The 18,620-nt window shown below is 34.1% G+C and overlaps 2 protein-coding genes and 2 long non-coding RNA genes across 5 annotated transcripts in view; 3 read left to right on the top strand and 1 right to left on the bottom strand.

The window, feature by feature from the left end:
* Nucleotides 1-18,620, bottom strand: part of LOC126691692 (exocyst complex component EXO70H1-like) — a 197,056-nt gene that overhangs the window by 109,271 nt on the left and 69,165 nt on the right. The window lies entirely within an intron of this gene.
* Nucleotides 8,280-11,080, top strand: LOC126691698 (uncharacterized). The gene is made up of 2 exons (XR_007644821.1): nucleotides 8,280-8,488; nucleotides 9,510-11,080. It is a non-coding gene; the product is annotated as an uncharacterized LOC126691698 (long non-coding RNA).
* LOC126691699 (uncharacterized) lies at nucleotides 15,485-16,993 on the top strand. Its single transcript, XR_007644822.1, has 2 exons — nucleotides 15,485-16,369; nucleotides 16,508-16,993. It is a non-coding gene; the product is annotated as an uncharacterized LOC126691699 (long non-coding RNA).
* The window catches only part of LOC126690776 (probable pectate lyase 4), a 63,393-nt gene continuing 61,937 nt past the window's right edge, over nucleotides 17,165-18,620 (top strand). The window contains exons 1-5 of the mRNA XM_050385904.1: nucleotides 17,165-17,171; nucleotides 17,426-17,531; nucleotides 17,617-17,778; nucleotides 17,869-17,875; nucleotides 18,022-18,057. Of these exons, the coding sequence (XP_050241861.1) occupies nucleotides 17,165-17,171; nucleotides 17,426-17,531; nucleotides 17,617-17,778; nucleotides 17,869-17,875; nucleotides 18,022-18,057 (318 nt within the window). The remainder of the gene's footprint in view (nucleotides 17,172-17,425; nucleotides 17,532-17,616; nucleotides 17,779-17,868; nucleotides 17,876-18,021; nucleotides 18,058-18,620) is intronic.

Here is an 18,620-nt window from a genome sequence, read left to right as displayed (position 1 = left end):
TATTATGATGTTGGTAGCTTTTTCCCTTACCCTGCCCCTGAACTCAGTTTCCCCCCCTTCCTCAGGCATTTCGTGAGGTGCCGAGCAGGAGGTTGTCCTCGACAATGGCTCTCCTCGGCGTGGGCCCTAGCCCCTGGGCTCCCATGCAGAATGGGCCTGGGCCGCAAATTCGCTAGCCCCACAATATATATATATATATATATATATATATATATATATATATATATATATAAAAGAGTTAAAAGATAATGAAATAGAAATATAATAATAATGAAATTAATTGCAAAGATATTCAAATATGTATTTTAACAATTCTTGATTATAAATCAAAATTAGTTTGTTTTCTTCTTGTATGTATCACTTATAGAATTTTCCTGACAATGCTTTGACAATTGTTTAGGTAGAAAGAAAATTTTCAATATTAGAATTTATAAAAACCAACTACAGATTGATTATTTCATAATAGGATTAAGTGGATTAGCCTAGAGTAAAAAATAATAATAATAATAATAATAAATTAAGGTGATCAAGATAAATATATCAATAAATTTTTAATCCATAAAATAAACACTTACACACGTATAATTTATACTTAAAGTATATCTTTTAACATGATTTATTATATATATTATATCTCATATTGTTGGAAATACACGTGTGAGTGAAATCTCAAATTGAATAAAAATGACAAGAGGGAGTGGTTAATTTAAGAGCTCAAACTCATAAATTTAATTTTTTGGATTAAGTGGTGTCTTTAGATGTTATGTTAAGTGTTAACATTTCAATTGGAATCTCCTCCAATGTGTTAATTGACTTAACTCCCTAACAAGTGGTGTGGCAAGGTGATGAGGTGCTCAAGGTAAATTTCCAAGTTGGAACAAGGACAAAGCAAGCCTAAAAGGCTCACCCAAACGATCTTGGAAAAAGACCCAACAAATTAGTATTGTCATTAGTGCTATATCACGGTGTAGCACGAGAACATGGAAGTGTGGATTGGATTTCCATGCATGGATGAGCGTGCTAGGTTGACACGGGATTCTTATGAATGGCGTATAAGAAGCCCGTGGATGATGCATTTGTAACAATCCATAATTTTGATGCCAATTTAATTCTTATACGTGAATTAAAAAGGAGGCCTACAATTAAATGGATTTAATTGATTTGGGCCTAAGATATTAAAAATAAGATAAATACTATGGTATATGAAGCCCAAGTGAGGTGGCATAAGTAAATATATGGATCTTGATAAGCTTTTAAAAACCCTAGCCTTTTACCTCTTAAGTTACACGTGTATGTACATAAGAAGGTTCCTTTTGTTTCAGCTGCAACACACGATTAAGGTTTTCTTTTCTTCTATGCAGTTGTGCGTGGAAACCTTTTTTTTTTTTTTTTTGAGAAAGTATGATTTTCTCATGCTCTAAATTTAAGAAGTTTGAATATTCAATAGCTAGCAATTGTCATGAACCTAGACTATCATTCTATTAATAGAAAAAGGGCTCCTATAATTGTTATTATATTAGATTAGGAATGGTCAGTATGGCTGTTTGTTAGGAAAGGGTACTCCACAGGCTTTGAAATTGTACCTAATAGATTAATAGGCTTGGACCTTATAAATTCAAGTTTGTCACCATGTGAAAGGGAAAAGGTTGCTTTATGGTTGATATTTATCTTATTATTATCCTTCTAATGACATGTATTCATCTCTAAATTATTGTAGAAGGCAACAATGCTTTCAAGCCTAGAATATCTTGTTAGCCCCTACAACGTAGGAATAAGAAATTATATATTATTTAAGTTAACCAATTTGCCATCCACGCACTGCCATTGTTCAGAAAATTGATTAGCAATATCTTATGTTTTGTGGCATCAAGTGGTTTATGGTGGCAGATATAGGTAAACACTAAAATTAGAATAGTTGTGAAAGTTTTGGAAACTTGATTGACAAGTTCAGGCATCAAACAAGACATTTCAACGTTCCTATTTATCAATTTAATAACTATAATCCCAAGTAGTGATAGCCACGAATTCAATAGCCAAGCCCATTGACAAAGCTGAAATGTATTTCAATGAAACTAGAAACCTTCGTAGGCCTTAATGATGATAGGTTAAACTATTTAAGTGTGAAAACTGATTTTATGTGGGAACTTGTGTATTGATGGACCTATCTTTGGTGTTGCTAGGTTCTAATTCTACTGATTTGTTGTGATTCAAGGGAGGTTGGTTTCATATTTTTGCAACTAAGGGGTAAGTGGTGTTTACTAATTTTAGGGGTTTTTCCAAAACAGTGTTGATTATTAAACTATTTTATATCAAAGAAATATGTTGATATTCTATATATAAATTGACATTTTATAAATGTTTGATGTGCACATTGACTATTCGTTTTATGAAAAACTTGTGGAACAACTTAAATTTATTTAAACTTGTATGTGGGAATATATTTTTATATTTTTGAGAATTATGAATGGATTATTTTTGTGAGCATATTGAATATGTTTTGAAAACTTATGACAAGTCGTGATTAAAAGCTCAGTATTGTATTTAGTCCTTAGTAAGGGATAGTCATACTACAGCTAGTCCTTAGCAAGGGATGGTCTCAGAAAAGGGGACAGTGCACATTTGATAGCTCCTTAGCAAGGGAGTATACTATGGAGGATCCAAAAAGGAAGCTCCTTAGCATAGGAGTGCATCTTTAGGTTCCAAAGGAGCCACCCTTAAGAAAAGGGATGAAAAAGAGGTTCCAGTTCCAAAAAGAGGACAACATAATCCTGTCAACAGGGCGTAAATGTTGATTACAAGAAAAGCCTAGGAAATTGTTTATATGATGGTATTGATATATATATATATATATATATATATATTATATGATGGCTCACAATATAAAGATATTATTTTTATATAAAATATTTGATGATAAAATGTTGATGAGTTACAAGTTATGAATTTGTTGTAAGAATTATTTATTTAAAAAGTTTGTTCTCACACCCTAATGTTAGTGAATTCCACTTATTGAGTTATCTCACCCCCCCCCCCCCTTTTTATTTCCCCTTACAGATACATTAGAGGGATTATTGGAGTAGAGATTCTTGGAAGACAACAGTTACGAACTATTTTGTGGAACTGAGGATTTTATTATTATTTTTATGGTATTAAACATTGTACAGGAGAATTATTTTGAGGATGTTTTATCTTTGGTGGATTAGAGCACTGACATTCGTGACGAGATTTTAGGTTGTTGGTTGCTTTTATTTAATATTTTTATGGAATATTTAGATTGAATAGACTTTTATTATTTATGATTTTGGGGCATTACAACATTAGTGAAGGAAAAAACTCAGAAGGCAAAGGGAAAATTAGTAGGACTTGTTCGTGGCCCACAAAGAGGTAAAGACTCACATGTGAGACAAAGATTGTTGGGTATATATGAGACAAAGACTCACATGTGAGTGTTAGTGAAGAAAAAAACTCATAAGGCAAAGGGAAATTAGTAGGACTTATTTGTGACCCACAAAGAGGCAAAGACTCACATGTGAGACAGAGATGGTTAGATATATATGACACAAAATCTCACACGTGAGGCAGAGATTGTTCATGACCCACATTGATAATTTAAAATTTATAATCTAAACACAAAATTTTAATTAATATATAATCTTGCATTTAAAAAAAAATTATAATATAGCAAGTTAAATAAATATCATTTTATACATATTTAAATATAAAAAATACTTAACTTAAAGGTATGGTCTTAGAGCATTCTCATCAGGTGTGTCAAATGCCAAATATTTGGCATTTGACACACCAAACACCACAATTCAAGCCTCATCAGCTGTTCTAAATGTTTCAAAAATTTGAAACATGCTACAGTACCGTCTCAAATATGAGACGGTATGCATAGCAATGCCAAAATTTTTTATTATTTTTTTATTCATCAGGTTCTCTCTCATATATTCACTCCGGCTCTCTCTCTCTCTCTCTCTCTCTCTCTCTCTCTCTCATCTTTTCTCTTTGCATTTGAGTTCTTCTCTCTTGCCGATCTCGTCGAAGTTGCCGATCTCACCGGAGCCATAGTCGTCCTCCACAGCTCCCTCTTCACTCTCATTCTCTTCCTCTTTCATCCTCAAGTCGCCTGAAGCTGATCTTGCCTAAAGCCACCTCAAGCCGCTGAAACCGATCTCGCCTGAAGTTGCCTGAAGTCGATCTCATTGCTGACGTCTCCCGCCTGAAGCAGATCTCGTCGCCTGAGCTGTGGGTTTGTTTGATTTGGGATGGGTTTTGAGGTTTGTGAATGTGGTGGGTTGTGGGTTAGTTGTGGCAGTGGTATTGTGGTTGTGGCGGCAATTTGATGGTTGTGGTGGTGATTATTGGGTAGTTGTGGTGGTTATTTTTTGGGTTGTGGATTTTTTTTTTTTTTTTTTTTTAAGGTGATGTAGGTGGACGTGGGTTTGTGCCGGTGGTGGCTGTCGGTGTTGTTGCAGCAGTGGTGGAGGAGTTGTTGTTGTTGTTGTTGGAGGAGTTTAATATATTATTTTAATGTGGTGTAAATATTATTTTAATATATATAAGGGAAGAATAAAATATCTGATAAATGAGATATTGTAAAACGATGTGTTAAAATGATAAAGTAGGTTTTTGATGTGTCAAAATGACATTTTTTATGAGAGAGCTTATGAAAATGCTCTTAGACCTCAAATTGTATCGAGTTGATGTAGACAAGAGCCACAATTCTTCAAAAAGTATTTTCTTTCTCAAAGGATAGCAACACATCACCAAACAATATGGTGTGTGAATGCAAAACTGTCATTTCAAGGCCAGAACAAAAAATATATGAGGTTAGTTAAATTGTCAACCGAATAACCAATTGGCAAAAGAAAGTTGCCTAAATTTTTGGTTAAACATATCTACATAATAATAATCCAGTCATGAATAAAACCAAGTTCTTTCGAAAACGTGCTAGGGCTTTATTGTTCACTATTAATCAAAAACCAGGAAAAAAAATTGTGGTAGTGGCTGAAATTCATCAAAAGAAAGGAAAAAAAAAAGTGGGAGTTTTATTATTTCTTAATTAGGTAGGTCAGTCTATCGAAATTTGAAAGGTCCTAATTCACTTTTCAGGGCTTAAACACCACAGAAAAAAAAAAAAAAAAGAAGGTATACATTGCCAACGACGTATAGCTGAATTCGGACCATAACTTCATTTAGAAGTATAGAATAACTGGACAGCGTAAAGAAAGAGAGATTCACAGCGACATTTCGAAATTCAAATATTAATTATATTACTAACTATTATAACATGCATGCAAGTTGCAACGGCATTTATCATCCGTGATCGATTAGTGCCTCTTTTGACATCAACTATTTTTACTTTTATGCTTTTAGTTTATTTGCATATTTATAATTTTTAAAAGTTTTATTTTATTTTTCTAGATTTAATTGATACTTTAATAAACTTTCAACAAATAAATAATTAGCAACAAAAAGTTTTATAAATAGAACACTTTAAAAGAGACTTTTTGAGTAGTTAATATAATATATAGAGACACATTTAACCCAAAAGGTTTAAGTCCATTGGATATGAACTCAACTATGTTATTTTAATCGCTCAATTTTCTCATTAGTGTCCAAAGTGAGATTTTACATACACGTGTATAGTCAACAATATCCCTTTTACATGTGAGCCTCTGCCACTTATTGGGTTTCAAGACCTTTATATGGGTTATGAACAAGTCCTACTCACTCCATGGAAACCTTGCACCTCACTATTGTCTAGCACTATTGACAATACTCCTTCGTTGAACATTTTTTTTTCCAGAATTGTTTGTATAGGTTTTATGGGCTTATCTTGTGCGATATATCATCTTCGCTCCATTTGCGAAAAAGCTCCAAGTATACATGCACGTATACGTACCTAGTTGATCCCCACTCCAACTACGAAAGGGATTTTGATTTTTGATAACCTTGCCACCTTTGCTGCACATCATTCCATTTGTGAAACGGTTCTAAGTACATGTATCTCGTCCTGCACTTCAACTACGAAAGGAATCTTGATAACCTTGCCACTTTTGGATTGAACAACTTGGAGAGACTCCTTGAATAGTTAATATAACATATAGAAACACATTTAATTAAAAAAATCAAAGCCTAAGAATATGACCTCAACCAAAGACGGACCTAGCCCCCACCCCCCCCCCCCCCACCCCCAAATTTTGAAAAAAAAATTCTTAGTATGTGTGTACACAAAGAAGATTTTCAATTTGCCCCAAAATATGCAATCTTGGCCCCCTCCCTCCAAAATAATTATAAATTGGCCTATGAAATCCAAAAGTATATGTTCTATGCTATCCCTTTTGCCTAGTTGCCTGAAAAATAATTACAATACCCTTTGGATAATAACAAAAATAATAAAAAAAAAAATAATAATAATAATAAAGCACAAATTTGGTCCAAAGAAACCCAATTGCCCAAAAACTAATATGAATTACCTGTAGACAAAGAAACCCAATTGCCTCAAAAATAACATGAATTACCTGTAGACAAACTAATATTGACAACAAAAGTAAAGCACAAATTTGGCATTATCAAATGTATGATTTTCATTTCACATGGTGTGAACTGTGAAGTGCTTATTGTTATATTTTTTAAGTTACTTTTTAAAAAGTTTTTAGCTGTGCTTGCTGTAATAATAGTGTTTATTTTTTTTATTAAAAAAATTATATAATGAGCTTGCTGTAATAAATTGTTTGGTAATGTTACTTTTTAAGAAATGAGAGAAATTTGTCAATCTTATGTCAAAATATTATTTAAATGGTTAGGTAGATGTAGGATATTAAGAAATATTCAAAATAATTTAGAAGCTCATATTGAAAATGCAGTATTGTCAACATCTAGTTTGATGTCCCAATTTCTAAAATCCATCAAATAAATTTTTGAAAAATCACCATATATAAAATTGGTAATAGTTCATTATAGAATAACCTAGAATTACCACGAATATATTATGATGTTAATTAACACAATGCAATTGAACAAGCTTATGTTTAGTTTGGTCTATACCAATTTCCGAATCCTGGTTCCGTCCCTGACCTCAACCATATTATATTAATCTTTCACTCTTCCCATTAATATCCAATGTATGACTTTACTCTACATACCTTACAAATAGATTATATACCTAATAAATAAATCTATGAACTATGTATGAAAGTGAAACTATGGATGTAACATTTTCTACTCATGCAATTTCGCTTTTTGAATTCCGAGGACCTTCATGATTTTCATAAGGATGCAAACCCGTCATGAATTCGTACACGTAAAATCAAAATTGGTCCATACATGTATTTATTTATGTGACACATATTTCAAAACTGATGGTGATTTAAATTTAATCGAATTTAAGAAGCTTGTACAAGTAATTCAAGACAATGAACCTTCAACACCGACCAAATTAATGTATAACTTGTTATTTCCTTTTGGCAGTCCTAATGAAAAATGCTAAAAGACAGAGACATTTTACAGCTTTAAATTTGCAAATTCAACATTTTAATTCATGACAGAAGTTCGAGTTCCCCGACAATCAAAGGAGCTATCGGCAAGTTAATTGCCATTAAAAGCTCACAGCGACTCGTCCTACGTTGAAGTTGCTCATTTCTAATGGCAACGAGACGTCCAATAGTATGCCACATTTGGCTAGCTGGAATGGAAGTAGAGACTGGGACCAATGTCTAGTTCAAAAGGATTGTGATATCATGGAGGTGGACAAGGTGGAAAAGAAAATCATATCTTTTTTCTTTTTCTTTTTTTTAATATCAATTAGCAAGAATTTGTTTTTTTGCCCCTTATATGGTATTGGTAATTGATGAGACTGTATAGAAATATATATTTTAAATTATTTTATTCATTTATAAAGGTTAATTGTATTTTTATTAGTTAAATTTGAGGTATATTGTTGTGAGATCTTTTTGGGACAGTTTCTTGGTCCAAATCCAATACAGAATCTTGGGTCATTGAGAAGAGCTTAAAGTAAGTATTGAGAGAACTGAGTTCAACTCACCACGGCTTATTTGAGTCATTATACGAATTGATTTGTGCACAAGTTAGATGAAATCTATAACAAAATATCGAGGGTAGGTTGTAGCGCCCCAGTTGTTAAGTGTAATTTGGAGGAAGCTTGAGGGGCAGATTGGTAATTTACTCACAAGATATTTTGGGGCAAATTGGTAATTAAGCCTTTCAATTTAAGTCAGCCCCCCTTTTCTTCCTCATCTTCATGTTGATATCTCTCTCCCTCTTGACCGACTGCCCCTTCTCTCTATTTCTCTATTTTCCTATCTCACTTAGCCACCGAAGCCCACACACATAAACACTCTAGCTCCCTCTATTTCTCTTACTCCCTCACCGGTAAACCAGTCATCCACCACCACTTTTGACAGATTTCACTGGAGAACCCCATTAGCAACCCCATACGCTCCATTCTCTCAAAGCTTTAAAGGTAAAACTCTTAATTGTTTGGTAGCTTTTCAAGTTTTTCTAAGATTTCTTTCTAATCTAAGCTACATGAGTGGTATACATGTGATTGAGTACATGGGTTTTTGATTTGGTGGATTTATTTGTTAATTGGTTAAGGGCTTTTACAAATGATGATCATTTGGGGTTTCTTCATGGTTAACAACTTGGGTTTCCTTCAGCAAATTGTGTGGGTTGATTTTGTGGGAGTTTGGGTTGATTTTTGGAAGTGTGTTCTTTGCATTTTAGATGACTTTGGCAAATGTGGGTCTGAGTGGAGTGATAACTACGAATTTATGCAAGTTAAGTATGAGCATGTGCTTTTGCATACCAAGTGTTTGATAAGTTTTTTATATGAGATTTTTGGGTTTGATTTCTTGTTTTCAATATGCTTTAAATCTGGTGGTTTTAATGTGAGTAAATTCTCAAATAATTTGGGCTAGTCTTACAACTATAAAGCTGTCATGACAGATTTGAGTCAGCCGCAATGCATGATTTTTAATAAATTACAGAAAAATTGTTTTGGGCTGAATTTTATGTGGTACATTTTATACATATAGGGGAATGTTCCCTTAAAGTTTTGAATTAATCGGATAACTCTTCATTGACCAAACAATTTTTACAAATGGCTGCCCTGTTATGTACTGAATCTGAAAGCAAGACTAAAACGCTGAGAAATTGTGGAATTAATCCCAAACCTCGGTTGATCTTATCTTGGCTTAAATATATTATTTAGTACTCAAAGAGATTCATGAGTATGTTATATTATCTTATGATGCACTTTTTTTGTGGTAGTGAATTTAAAATGTTTTGGTTGTGTCAGCACTATGAGTTCCTTGGATGCTTGTTTGGTTCCTGCTTGGGAAGGGTACTTGTCTTAGGACGGGCAAGCTAGAATTTAGGGCCTTTGGTTTGATTTTAGGGTATTGTTACGATTTATGGAGATAAGTGTGATGGTACTTTGTGAAAGACCTTGTTATTGATAGGTTTGATCATTGTGTTTCTAGGTTCTGATATTCTTGGTGATGGACCTAGTGACTGGATTAGTTGATTTTGTGGTGCCCAGTTGAGGTAAAATTGGTTGGCCTTCCAAGGTAAGTAGCTTTTTAATGGGATTTTTGAAAAATAAACATATTGCATAAAGGTTGTTTTTGGGTTAGACACGCTTTTGGAAACTACCTATGGAAACTATATTTTCCTAAAAACTATTGTGTCGTAACCTTAATATATATATATATATATATATATACACACACATATATATACAAAAATGCATCATATTTGGTATCGCATTTGGGGAATGCATGAATTGTGAACATGGAAAATATAAGCATGTTTTATTTAATCTTTGATAAGGAAATCATAGATTTTATGGTATATTAGAAAATTTAAAGATGCTTATCTTGTCTTGTATTATTTGGGAAATTGATAGAAAATAGAAAAGAATGAAGTTGAAAACCTTACAAACTTTGTTGTAGTTAGATTATTTAAGGTTTTTTTGAAACTACCTAGTTATAAACTATGTTTTTGAAAGGGTATGTATACTTGTGAGCTTTATATGGTTTTGACACCGTGCCATGTGTGATTTCCCCGTGATCACCCGATTTGGTTTCCGTAGTCTTTGTGACAATGGAATCAAATCCAGGTTAGTGCCCTTTCACTTTGGATGACGCGTTCTTCCCTACTGCCCATGGAGGGAAGAGGTTCCTTGATTGTGTGTGGGTGAGGCTGCTGCCCATGGAGCCAAGAGACCACATGCAAGAGAGGTCCTATTTGACGCGCTCTCTCTACTGCCCATGGAGGGAGAGAAAAACCTTGAGGGTATGAGTGAGGTTGCTGTCCATGGGGCCAAGAGTCTGCATGCCAGAGAGGACAATATCATGCCAGTTGTGAATGGGTGGATCCCCTAATCGGTCTATGTGGTAGTATGGTAGATTTGTGATGAAATTACCGTATGTTAGATTTTATGGCTTTGGAAATTATATTGTTAGTGCTCACAGATTATAATATATAGTTTCCTGGTATTATTTTGAGAAACTTTGTGTTTCATCATTTAATCATTCTTGTTACATTATTACAAAAAATGATCTTGCAGTATTCAGTTAGCAATTTCCCAAACTAAAACATGTTTTGCAAATTGTTTATAATCATGAAACTTGCATTTCCCCCACCCCCATTAATTATGCTACTTACTAGGCTTTAGCTCATCCCACTCTCTAACAATTTTACAGATAAATTAGCTATACGTTGGGCACGAAGCTTAGTTATTGGTGGTGACTAGAGTACTGTGCTAAGTGGGAGATTTGTGCCATAAATTGTTGGTGCTCAGTTTACTAAATTATTCGAGGCCATAGCTATATCTATTGGAGGTTGGATACTTGAGGTTTGTTAGTTTTAGGCATTGTAGGCCTAACTCCAATATTGATGTTGTGTATTCTAGAAGGGATTGTGATTTTGTGTTATCCATTTGGAGTTTTGAAATATATTCATGTATTATTTGGAGACACATGATTTGAGTTATTGTTTGTAAATGTGTTATAGAGCTCTAACTTGTAATATGGAGATTTTAGTATGGTTATTTATCCTTAGCATGTGTTGAGGAAAAACTAAAAAAAAAAAATCTCCTACGTACTCGCTCTTAATGGTTCTTCTCTCACGCTTTGGACCCTTCTGGGTTTGGGGCGTGACATAGGTAAAGGTCAATCAAAGGGAGAGGAATAGACTAGCATTACATAGATGCTTGAGAGAATTTCAACCTTGCACATTGCATGAAAGTGACCTCACTACCATTCTCAACATGGCTTGGAAGACAAGATGTTGGATATTTTTTATTTGATGGATTTCAGTTTTAGGGTTTAGGTTTAGGTTTTGGTGGTGATGATGACAGCAATTTGAAAGGAATTTGGGTTAGTGGTTTCATGAGGTGACGGCTTCTAGGACATAAGAAACTTTTAGGGTAAATGAGGTTTGGGAAGGCCCAATCGTTACTTTGGTTGGTGGTGGATTCATTGTTGGGTTGAGTCTACTATTGGGTTTAGGTCTAGGTTTGAGTGTAGGTTTGCTTGCCTATATGTGAGATGATGTTGTTGGGCATTGGGGAGTGTGGGGAAGAAAAAAGAAATTTATCAAATGGCTTTAATAAGATATACTACAAAATGAAAAGCCTGAGATTTTTAACAATGATGAGAGATATGTGGTGTATTTGAAGAGTGGGCAGTTAAAATAGAAAAAAAAATGTATACATTTTCTATTTTAATATTTGATCAAAATTTGCAAAACTAGTAATGAATGGTCTTTCTCATTTACTTTAACATCAATTATACGGGTTCATTTTTAAGTTTTAAAACATTTTTGTCAACTTACTTTTTGGAGCCAAAGAATGCCCAAGAAAGAATCACATAGGAGAAATTGTTCAGTTCTAAAGTAAGAGCTCTCTCTCCTTTCACAACAAGTGTATGCTCTTGTGTGGGACCCATGGTGGGATCCACACTCATTTGAGAATAAGAACTACTATTGTAGGATTGAGTAATTTTACAATCACATAGGGGCTGGACTTGATGAAATTGACATTTTTAGGAGACATGAAAAAAACAAAAGTTTGCTCCAAATTGGTTTGGAGCTATCTTTTTTAACCTATTACGTGGTGATTTATAAGATTATTCATGTGTATTATTTAAATAAGTCACATGACTTATATAAAATTAATGTGACTAAAATTATACGTGAGTGGTCTCTTCAATCACCATATAAAGGATTGAGGAAAGATAATTCTAAACCAGTTTGGAACCAAACATTTTCCCAACAAAAAAATCATTTGCTACCACCAGAAATTCAAAGAAACATAATTATTGGTGACGATTTAGCAACTGTTAAAAAGGTTATGATGTTAAAAGAGATCACAAATTTGAACTGTGAATTCATAAAAGAAAATCTAAGAGCACGTTTGGTACACTGTAATGATTATTACATGAGAATAGGAATAAGTATTACAAGAAATACATTAAGTTGGAATGTAATAAGTATTACTATTCATTAGTTTAGTGACCATTTAGGAATAGAATCCTGAATATGTATTCACAATTTAGTAGAGTCTAAAAAGAATGTGCAATTAAATCATTTTAAAGTCAAATTTCCTAAAATACACCTATCTTAGGGTATTCAAAATAGAGCTAATAATTAACAATAAGAAAATTTTATTTTCTTTCCTTTTGAAGATGTGGCAACTAATGGCTTTTTAGGAAATTTTTCTAAAAAGTTATTACATAATGTGAAGGAATAAATATTCAGTTCTTTTGATAAGGAATAGTTATTCCTCATTTTGAAGAATAGTTTTTCATAAAGAATAACTATTCATTGTAATAAAAACATAACCAAACAATCAAATAGTTATACCATAGGAATATCTATTACATTACAGTCAGGGCCGGCCCTAGACATTTTGGGGCCTTAGGTGAGAAATAAAAATGGGGCCTTTTTTTATACTTATATATTAATTAATTTAATATTAATTTAATATTTTTATATTATAATATATTTCATTTAAAATCTATTTTTCTTGCCTTTTGAGATGCAAATTGACTAATCAAATATTTGTATTCAAGTTTTTCTAACATCTCCTTTTCAATTGTATCATTTCATTATCTTGCAATTGTATCATTGTTATCTTGCAATTGTATCATTTCATTATCTTCTAACTCTTTTTGGTGAATTTCTTGCTCATTTGTGATATTTTCATCTAAATTTTGTGTTATATTTTGTTTATTACTAATAACAAATTTATATATTGATCCTTTTTGAGACTCAATTAATTTTTCTTCTTTTTTTCTTTTTTTAAGTTTTTCATATCTAGATGCATATTTTTTAGTAGACATTCCTAATCAAACAATATATTTATAAAGACTAAAATAAAAAATAACTTTCAAGTGTAGAGCAAATGAAAAATAGAACCTGATTTATATAAAAATTATTATTGTAGTTTCACCGAAAAATAACAAGTTTTTAGCAATCTCAACCTGCATAAATAAAACATTATTCAATATATTACCACTAACTAAAATATATATATATATATATATATATATATATATATATATATATAAACACAAAATTAAAATTAAAAAAAAAAATTAAGCACAAGCATAACAAAAATTTAAGCACAACCATAACACAAGACTTATTGATAAGACCCACCAAAAAAAACACCTAAACAAACTGTATCTATTATCTATAACCACACCCCCCCCCCCCCCCCCCGAAAAAAAAAAAAAAAAAAAAAAAAAAAAAAAAAAAAAAAACGTAGGCTTTATTTATAAAAAAAAAAAAAAAAAAAAAAAATTGAAGGCCCAAACAAAGTGAAACGTCCAGGCAGAAGGCAGGCCCATTGGACAAAAAAAATGAAGAGAAAGGCTGAACTGAAAGCCAACCAAGCAAATATTATACTTGATACGCACTGCACCATATCAGAAAACTCAAAGCCCTAGAGCTGTTGAGAGAGGCAGAGACTCCGGAGAGCAGAGAAACAGAGATTTAGAGAAGGAATGAGAGTCAGAGAGGCGGAGAAAGCTTGCAGCTTGCTTGAGCAGTTGAGAGAGGTGGAGGAAGCTTGAGAGAGGTAGAGAGCAAAGAGAAAGAAGTAGAGGGAATGGTAAAACTAAAAATTTTAGGGATTTGAGTTGTTTTATTTGTTTTGATTTGTGATTGTTTTGTGGTTAATCTCTTAGACTGGATTTGTAATTTATCTTTTTGATTTTTGGTTTGTCTAGAGGATAATAATGTTATTGTTGGACAATAATTTTGTTTAGAACCAATGTTTAACCGGATCTACCAAAATTTTTGTTTTTTGGTTAAAAGGATGTGTCGGATATTTCTAATTCATCTGAAACTATATATATATATATATATATATATATATATATATATATATATATATATATATATATTTATATATATATATATATATATATTTTTTTTTTGCCCCTACTACCCCTTCTTTTCTAAAATTTTGGGACCCCCTTCCACTTGGAGGCTTTAGGCAATTGCCTAATTCGCCTAAGGGTAGGGTCGGTCATGATTATAGTATCTATTATAGTTTACCAAACATGCCATAATTGTCAGAATACGAAAGGTTAAAATGGTTATAGTAAAAATAAAAGTTGTTAAGAATTTTTTGTTGCCATTAATTTTCCATGAATTTAAAAAATAAAATAATTTATACTTATTGTGGGGCCAGAGAACTTACGACGCAGCCCACTTTCCATTAGGACCCAGGGCCCGTGCCGAGAAGAGTAGTTTCCGAGGACAAGTAGTGAAAGACCAAATAGCCTATAGATGCAGCCGAGGATGATCCTGTCCTCTACATCCCAAGACTTCAAAAGGAAGAGCGACATATCGTCAAAGGCAGCCTCCAAAGCGCCCTCAGAAGAAAAGACGAGTAGAATGGGACTCACATGGGGGTACGGAGTGGGAGTGGTTCAAGGAAAAGACGTCACCTCCGCATTGAATGCGCCCACAAACGTCCTAGCCGTATTAATGGGAAAAGACTCCTGAACAGTGTGGTTTCGGTTATTGCAACTAACAGAAAGTAGAGAGAAGCGGTTGATGGGACAGGTACTCGAGTAGGTACCTACCTGATCAACAGATGGAGGGTCAGGATCAACTGAGAAGGGTTATATAATGTGAAGGTTTATGCGCCAAAAGAGGAGGCCGGAAAGGAGGGACCCAAAATAGGAAAAGGAAGGATAGAAACATTAAGCTTCATGGACAAGATCCATGGACAACCTTAGCTCGTCTCTACGTGACCGCCATGAGTACCACAACTAACCGCGGTTCGGTGACCAAAGCCCAGCCTTTCAAGCCCATGCTCTACAAATTATATTGTTTGGGCCTTTAACGTACGAACCCAATACCATCTTGGGGTTGTTACAAATTGAGTCCTTACACTTATCTTAAATAGTTTACTTAAAAAATAAGTTAGATTAAAGTATCATTATACCTTAAAAAAATAAGGCCTTCAAAACTGCAGATAAATTCACTATGAAAATAAAGTGAATTTAAGTTATCTAAAAAACTAAATTACAGTTCAGTTAATTCCAATTTTTGTCAACCTCCTAACAAAAAATATTTGTAAAAGAAAAATTAAATAAGACTTTGAAAAGCCTAGGCTTCAAATGTATTTTGCTCATTTGATAATGTAGGGACTGGGTTCGAGTACTTCTATTATTGGATGAAAGGTCTTAAGCCCAACTAGCCCAATACAATAAATTTGTAGATAATGAGTTTAAGAACTAGGTCTTAGTCCAAATTACAATTACTAGACACAGTTATGTATGAGTTGAGTAACAAGGATATGGGTTAAAGCATGAAATTTTGTCCTCGGGCGTTTCGTTCGAGGAATTTAGTATTCTTCTTCTTCCTTCAGTACTAGGTTACCAAGGTTTCCAAGATCATGCAGACTGCTACCGTCCTCTCCTTTTTCTCTCCTCCTGCTCTTTCTTCTGTGATCCCCCATTCTTGGAGGGTCTCTCACATTATATACTTCTTTCCAGTCGATCTTAACCCTCCACTTGTTGATCATGCAGGTCATTACTTGAGTGCTCGTCCCATCAGCCACCTTCCCAAACCCTTTGTGAGTTGCGGCAACCAAGGCCGCACTGTTCAAGGGTCATTTCCTCATTAATGCGGCCAGAACGTTAGTTGGGTGCATTCAATGTGGAGGTGACAGTTTCTCCTTGAATTGTTCCTACACCATACACCCATGGGTATCCTATTGTACTTGTCCTTCTCCTGGGGGCGCTTTGGGAGGCTGCCTTTGCCAGCATGCTGTTCTTTTCTCCTGGGCTTTGGGATGCCGTGAGCAAGATCGTCCTTGGTAATGTTTCTAGGCTATTTGGGCTTTCTTTGTTCTTTCCTCCTACTATTTCTTCTGTGATCCCCCATTCTTGGAGAGTCTCTCACATTATATACTTCTTTCCAGTCGATCTTGACCCTCCACCTGTTGATCATGCAGGTCATTACTCGAGTGCTCGTCCCATCAACCACCTTCCCAAACCCTCTGTGAGTTGCGGCAATCAAGGCCGCATTGTTCAGGGGTCATTTCCTTATTAATGCGGCCAAAACGTTAGTTGGGTGCATTCGATGCGGAGGTGACAGTTTCTCCTTGAATTATTCCTACACCATACACCCATGGATATCTTATTGTACTTGTCCTTCTCCTGGGGACGCTCTGGGAGGCTGCCTTTGCTGACGTGTTGTTCTTTCCTCCTGGGATTTGGGATGCCGAGAGTAGGATTGTCCTTGGCAACGTTTCTAGGCTATTTGGGCTTTCTTTATTCGTCCTCGGCCATTTCTCCCTCCTCGGCGTGGGTCTTGGGCTTAGTATAAAGTAGGCTGGGATTGTCAAATTCTTTGACCCCACAGATAATATTTGTTTAGAATTTTTTTAACTCCGTGATATGGTCTATTGTTCTTTATTAGAAGAGTTAAAGTTGATATCTCCTCACTTCCTACTATTAAATTGCCAAATCATTCTTTTCACAGCATGTAAAAACAAACGGACATATCAAATACGCGAGGTTGGTACAGCCTTTTATATTTGATATATACATTTGAATAATTGAATGATAGTTGTGTGTTGACATTTGAGAGATTCTAAACTCTAATTTCAATGATATGTACTAAAATAGTTTGTCTGGAACCTTTAATGCAATCCTGATGTTTAAAAAAGAAATCAAATATACAAAACTATTATTCGTAGACATGTAAAAATTAAACAAGGAGCAAACTGACACAAGAATTTCTTGTCACTACAACAAGCACCGGTTCGGTGCTTGTTAAGGTGAAAAAAGACAACACAAATAAGAGGCATAACTCGTTCACAAAGGACCGCACAGTGCAGTGGATTAGCGCGTTTGTCTTCGAATCAAAGGGTCGTGGGTTCGACTCCCACTATGGATAAACCGCTGCACCCTTCGTGACTATGATGATGGACTGATAAATATCACTAGGGAAAGCACAAATATTACTGTTTCTAGGTGAGATCAAAGTTCCTTGTTTCAAGAAATTTCTCTCATTGAAAAATAAAGAATAATAGTTAATGTCTTCAAACATTGGCTTCAGGTATCACTTTTGTCAACATGACAAGACAATGCTCATTGGAGCAGACCCTTCTCATATTGGCGACAGATGCATTCGAGTGACCATTCACCATTGTTTTTTTGATGGGACCAAACAGCGGCATCCTCGAGTTAGAAATGGGAAAGTGCATCTTTTTTTTTTTCGGTAAAACAGGCTTAATCATTACTTAGGAATTCACAAGTCTATTACAATGAAAATTAGCCTTATCAAAAGCTAATATATCCTCCACCACAGACGGTGGGTTACAAAAAGTGCATCTTTACGGCAAGGATTTTGTTAATGTGTGCAGGTCATACAATAATTTTTATTTTTAGAAAAAATTTTCTTGAGAATTGAAAAACTATTGACAATTTTTTTAATTTCTGAAAAAATGTTTCCAAAAACTAGGGCATTTATGCTGTTTGTGCTAGTGTGGAATCACAAGTGCTATTTTTATTAACCAAATTCTATTATTTGTTGGATCGAACGTTTAAAAGGTTTCAAGTTTTTTCCTACTCTAGGTGATTAAGGGCTTGTTTGGTTAGTTTTTTTTCATCACTCAGTTTTCGTCACTCATTACTCATCACTTAAAATATCCCAACTCTCACACCCCACCTGTTTGGCACTATCACTCAACTTGTCATAACTCAAAATTTTCAACTATTTGTAGGCACCATACCTGTAACTTGATATAGCTTTTTTTTTCTTTTCTTTTTTTTCCTCAACCCCCAATACCCAAACTAACCAAACCCGGGAAAAAAGAAAAGAAAAAGAAACCCAAACTCACAGAACCTCGTGAAAATAAATAAATAAATAAAAAAAAAAAATTTAAAAAAAAAAAAAAAAAAAGAGAAGCAAGCCAGAAACCAGAACCCAATGAAATAAGAAGAAGAAGAAGCCACCTAGTGTGAAAGGAAAAAGAAGATGAAGAAACCAAACTCATCAAACCTAGTGAAAAAAAAAAAAAAACGTTTGCGGCTAACTCTAACCGTAGGACCCAACATATA

Source organism: Quercus robur, chromosome 7 (genome assembly GCF_932294415.1).
Source record: "Quercus robur chromosome 7, dhQueRobu3.1, whole genome shotgun sequence".
Taxonomy (NCBI): Eukaryota; Viridiplantae; Streptophyta; class Magnoliopsida; order Fagales; family Fagaceae; genus Quercus; species Quercus robur.
This window is presented reverse-complemented; position numbering and strand designations above follow the sequence as displayed.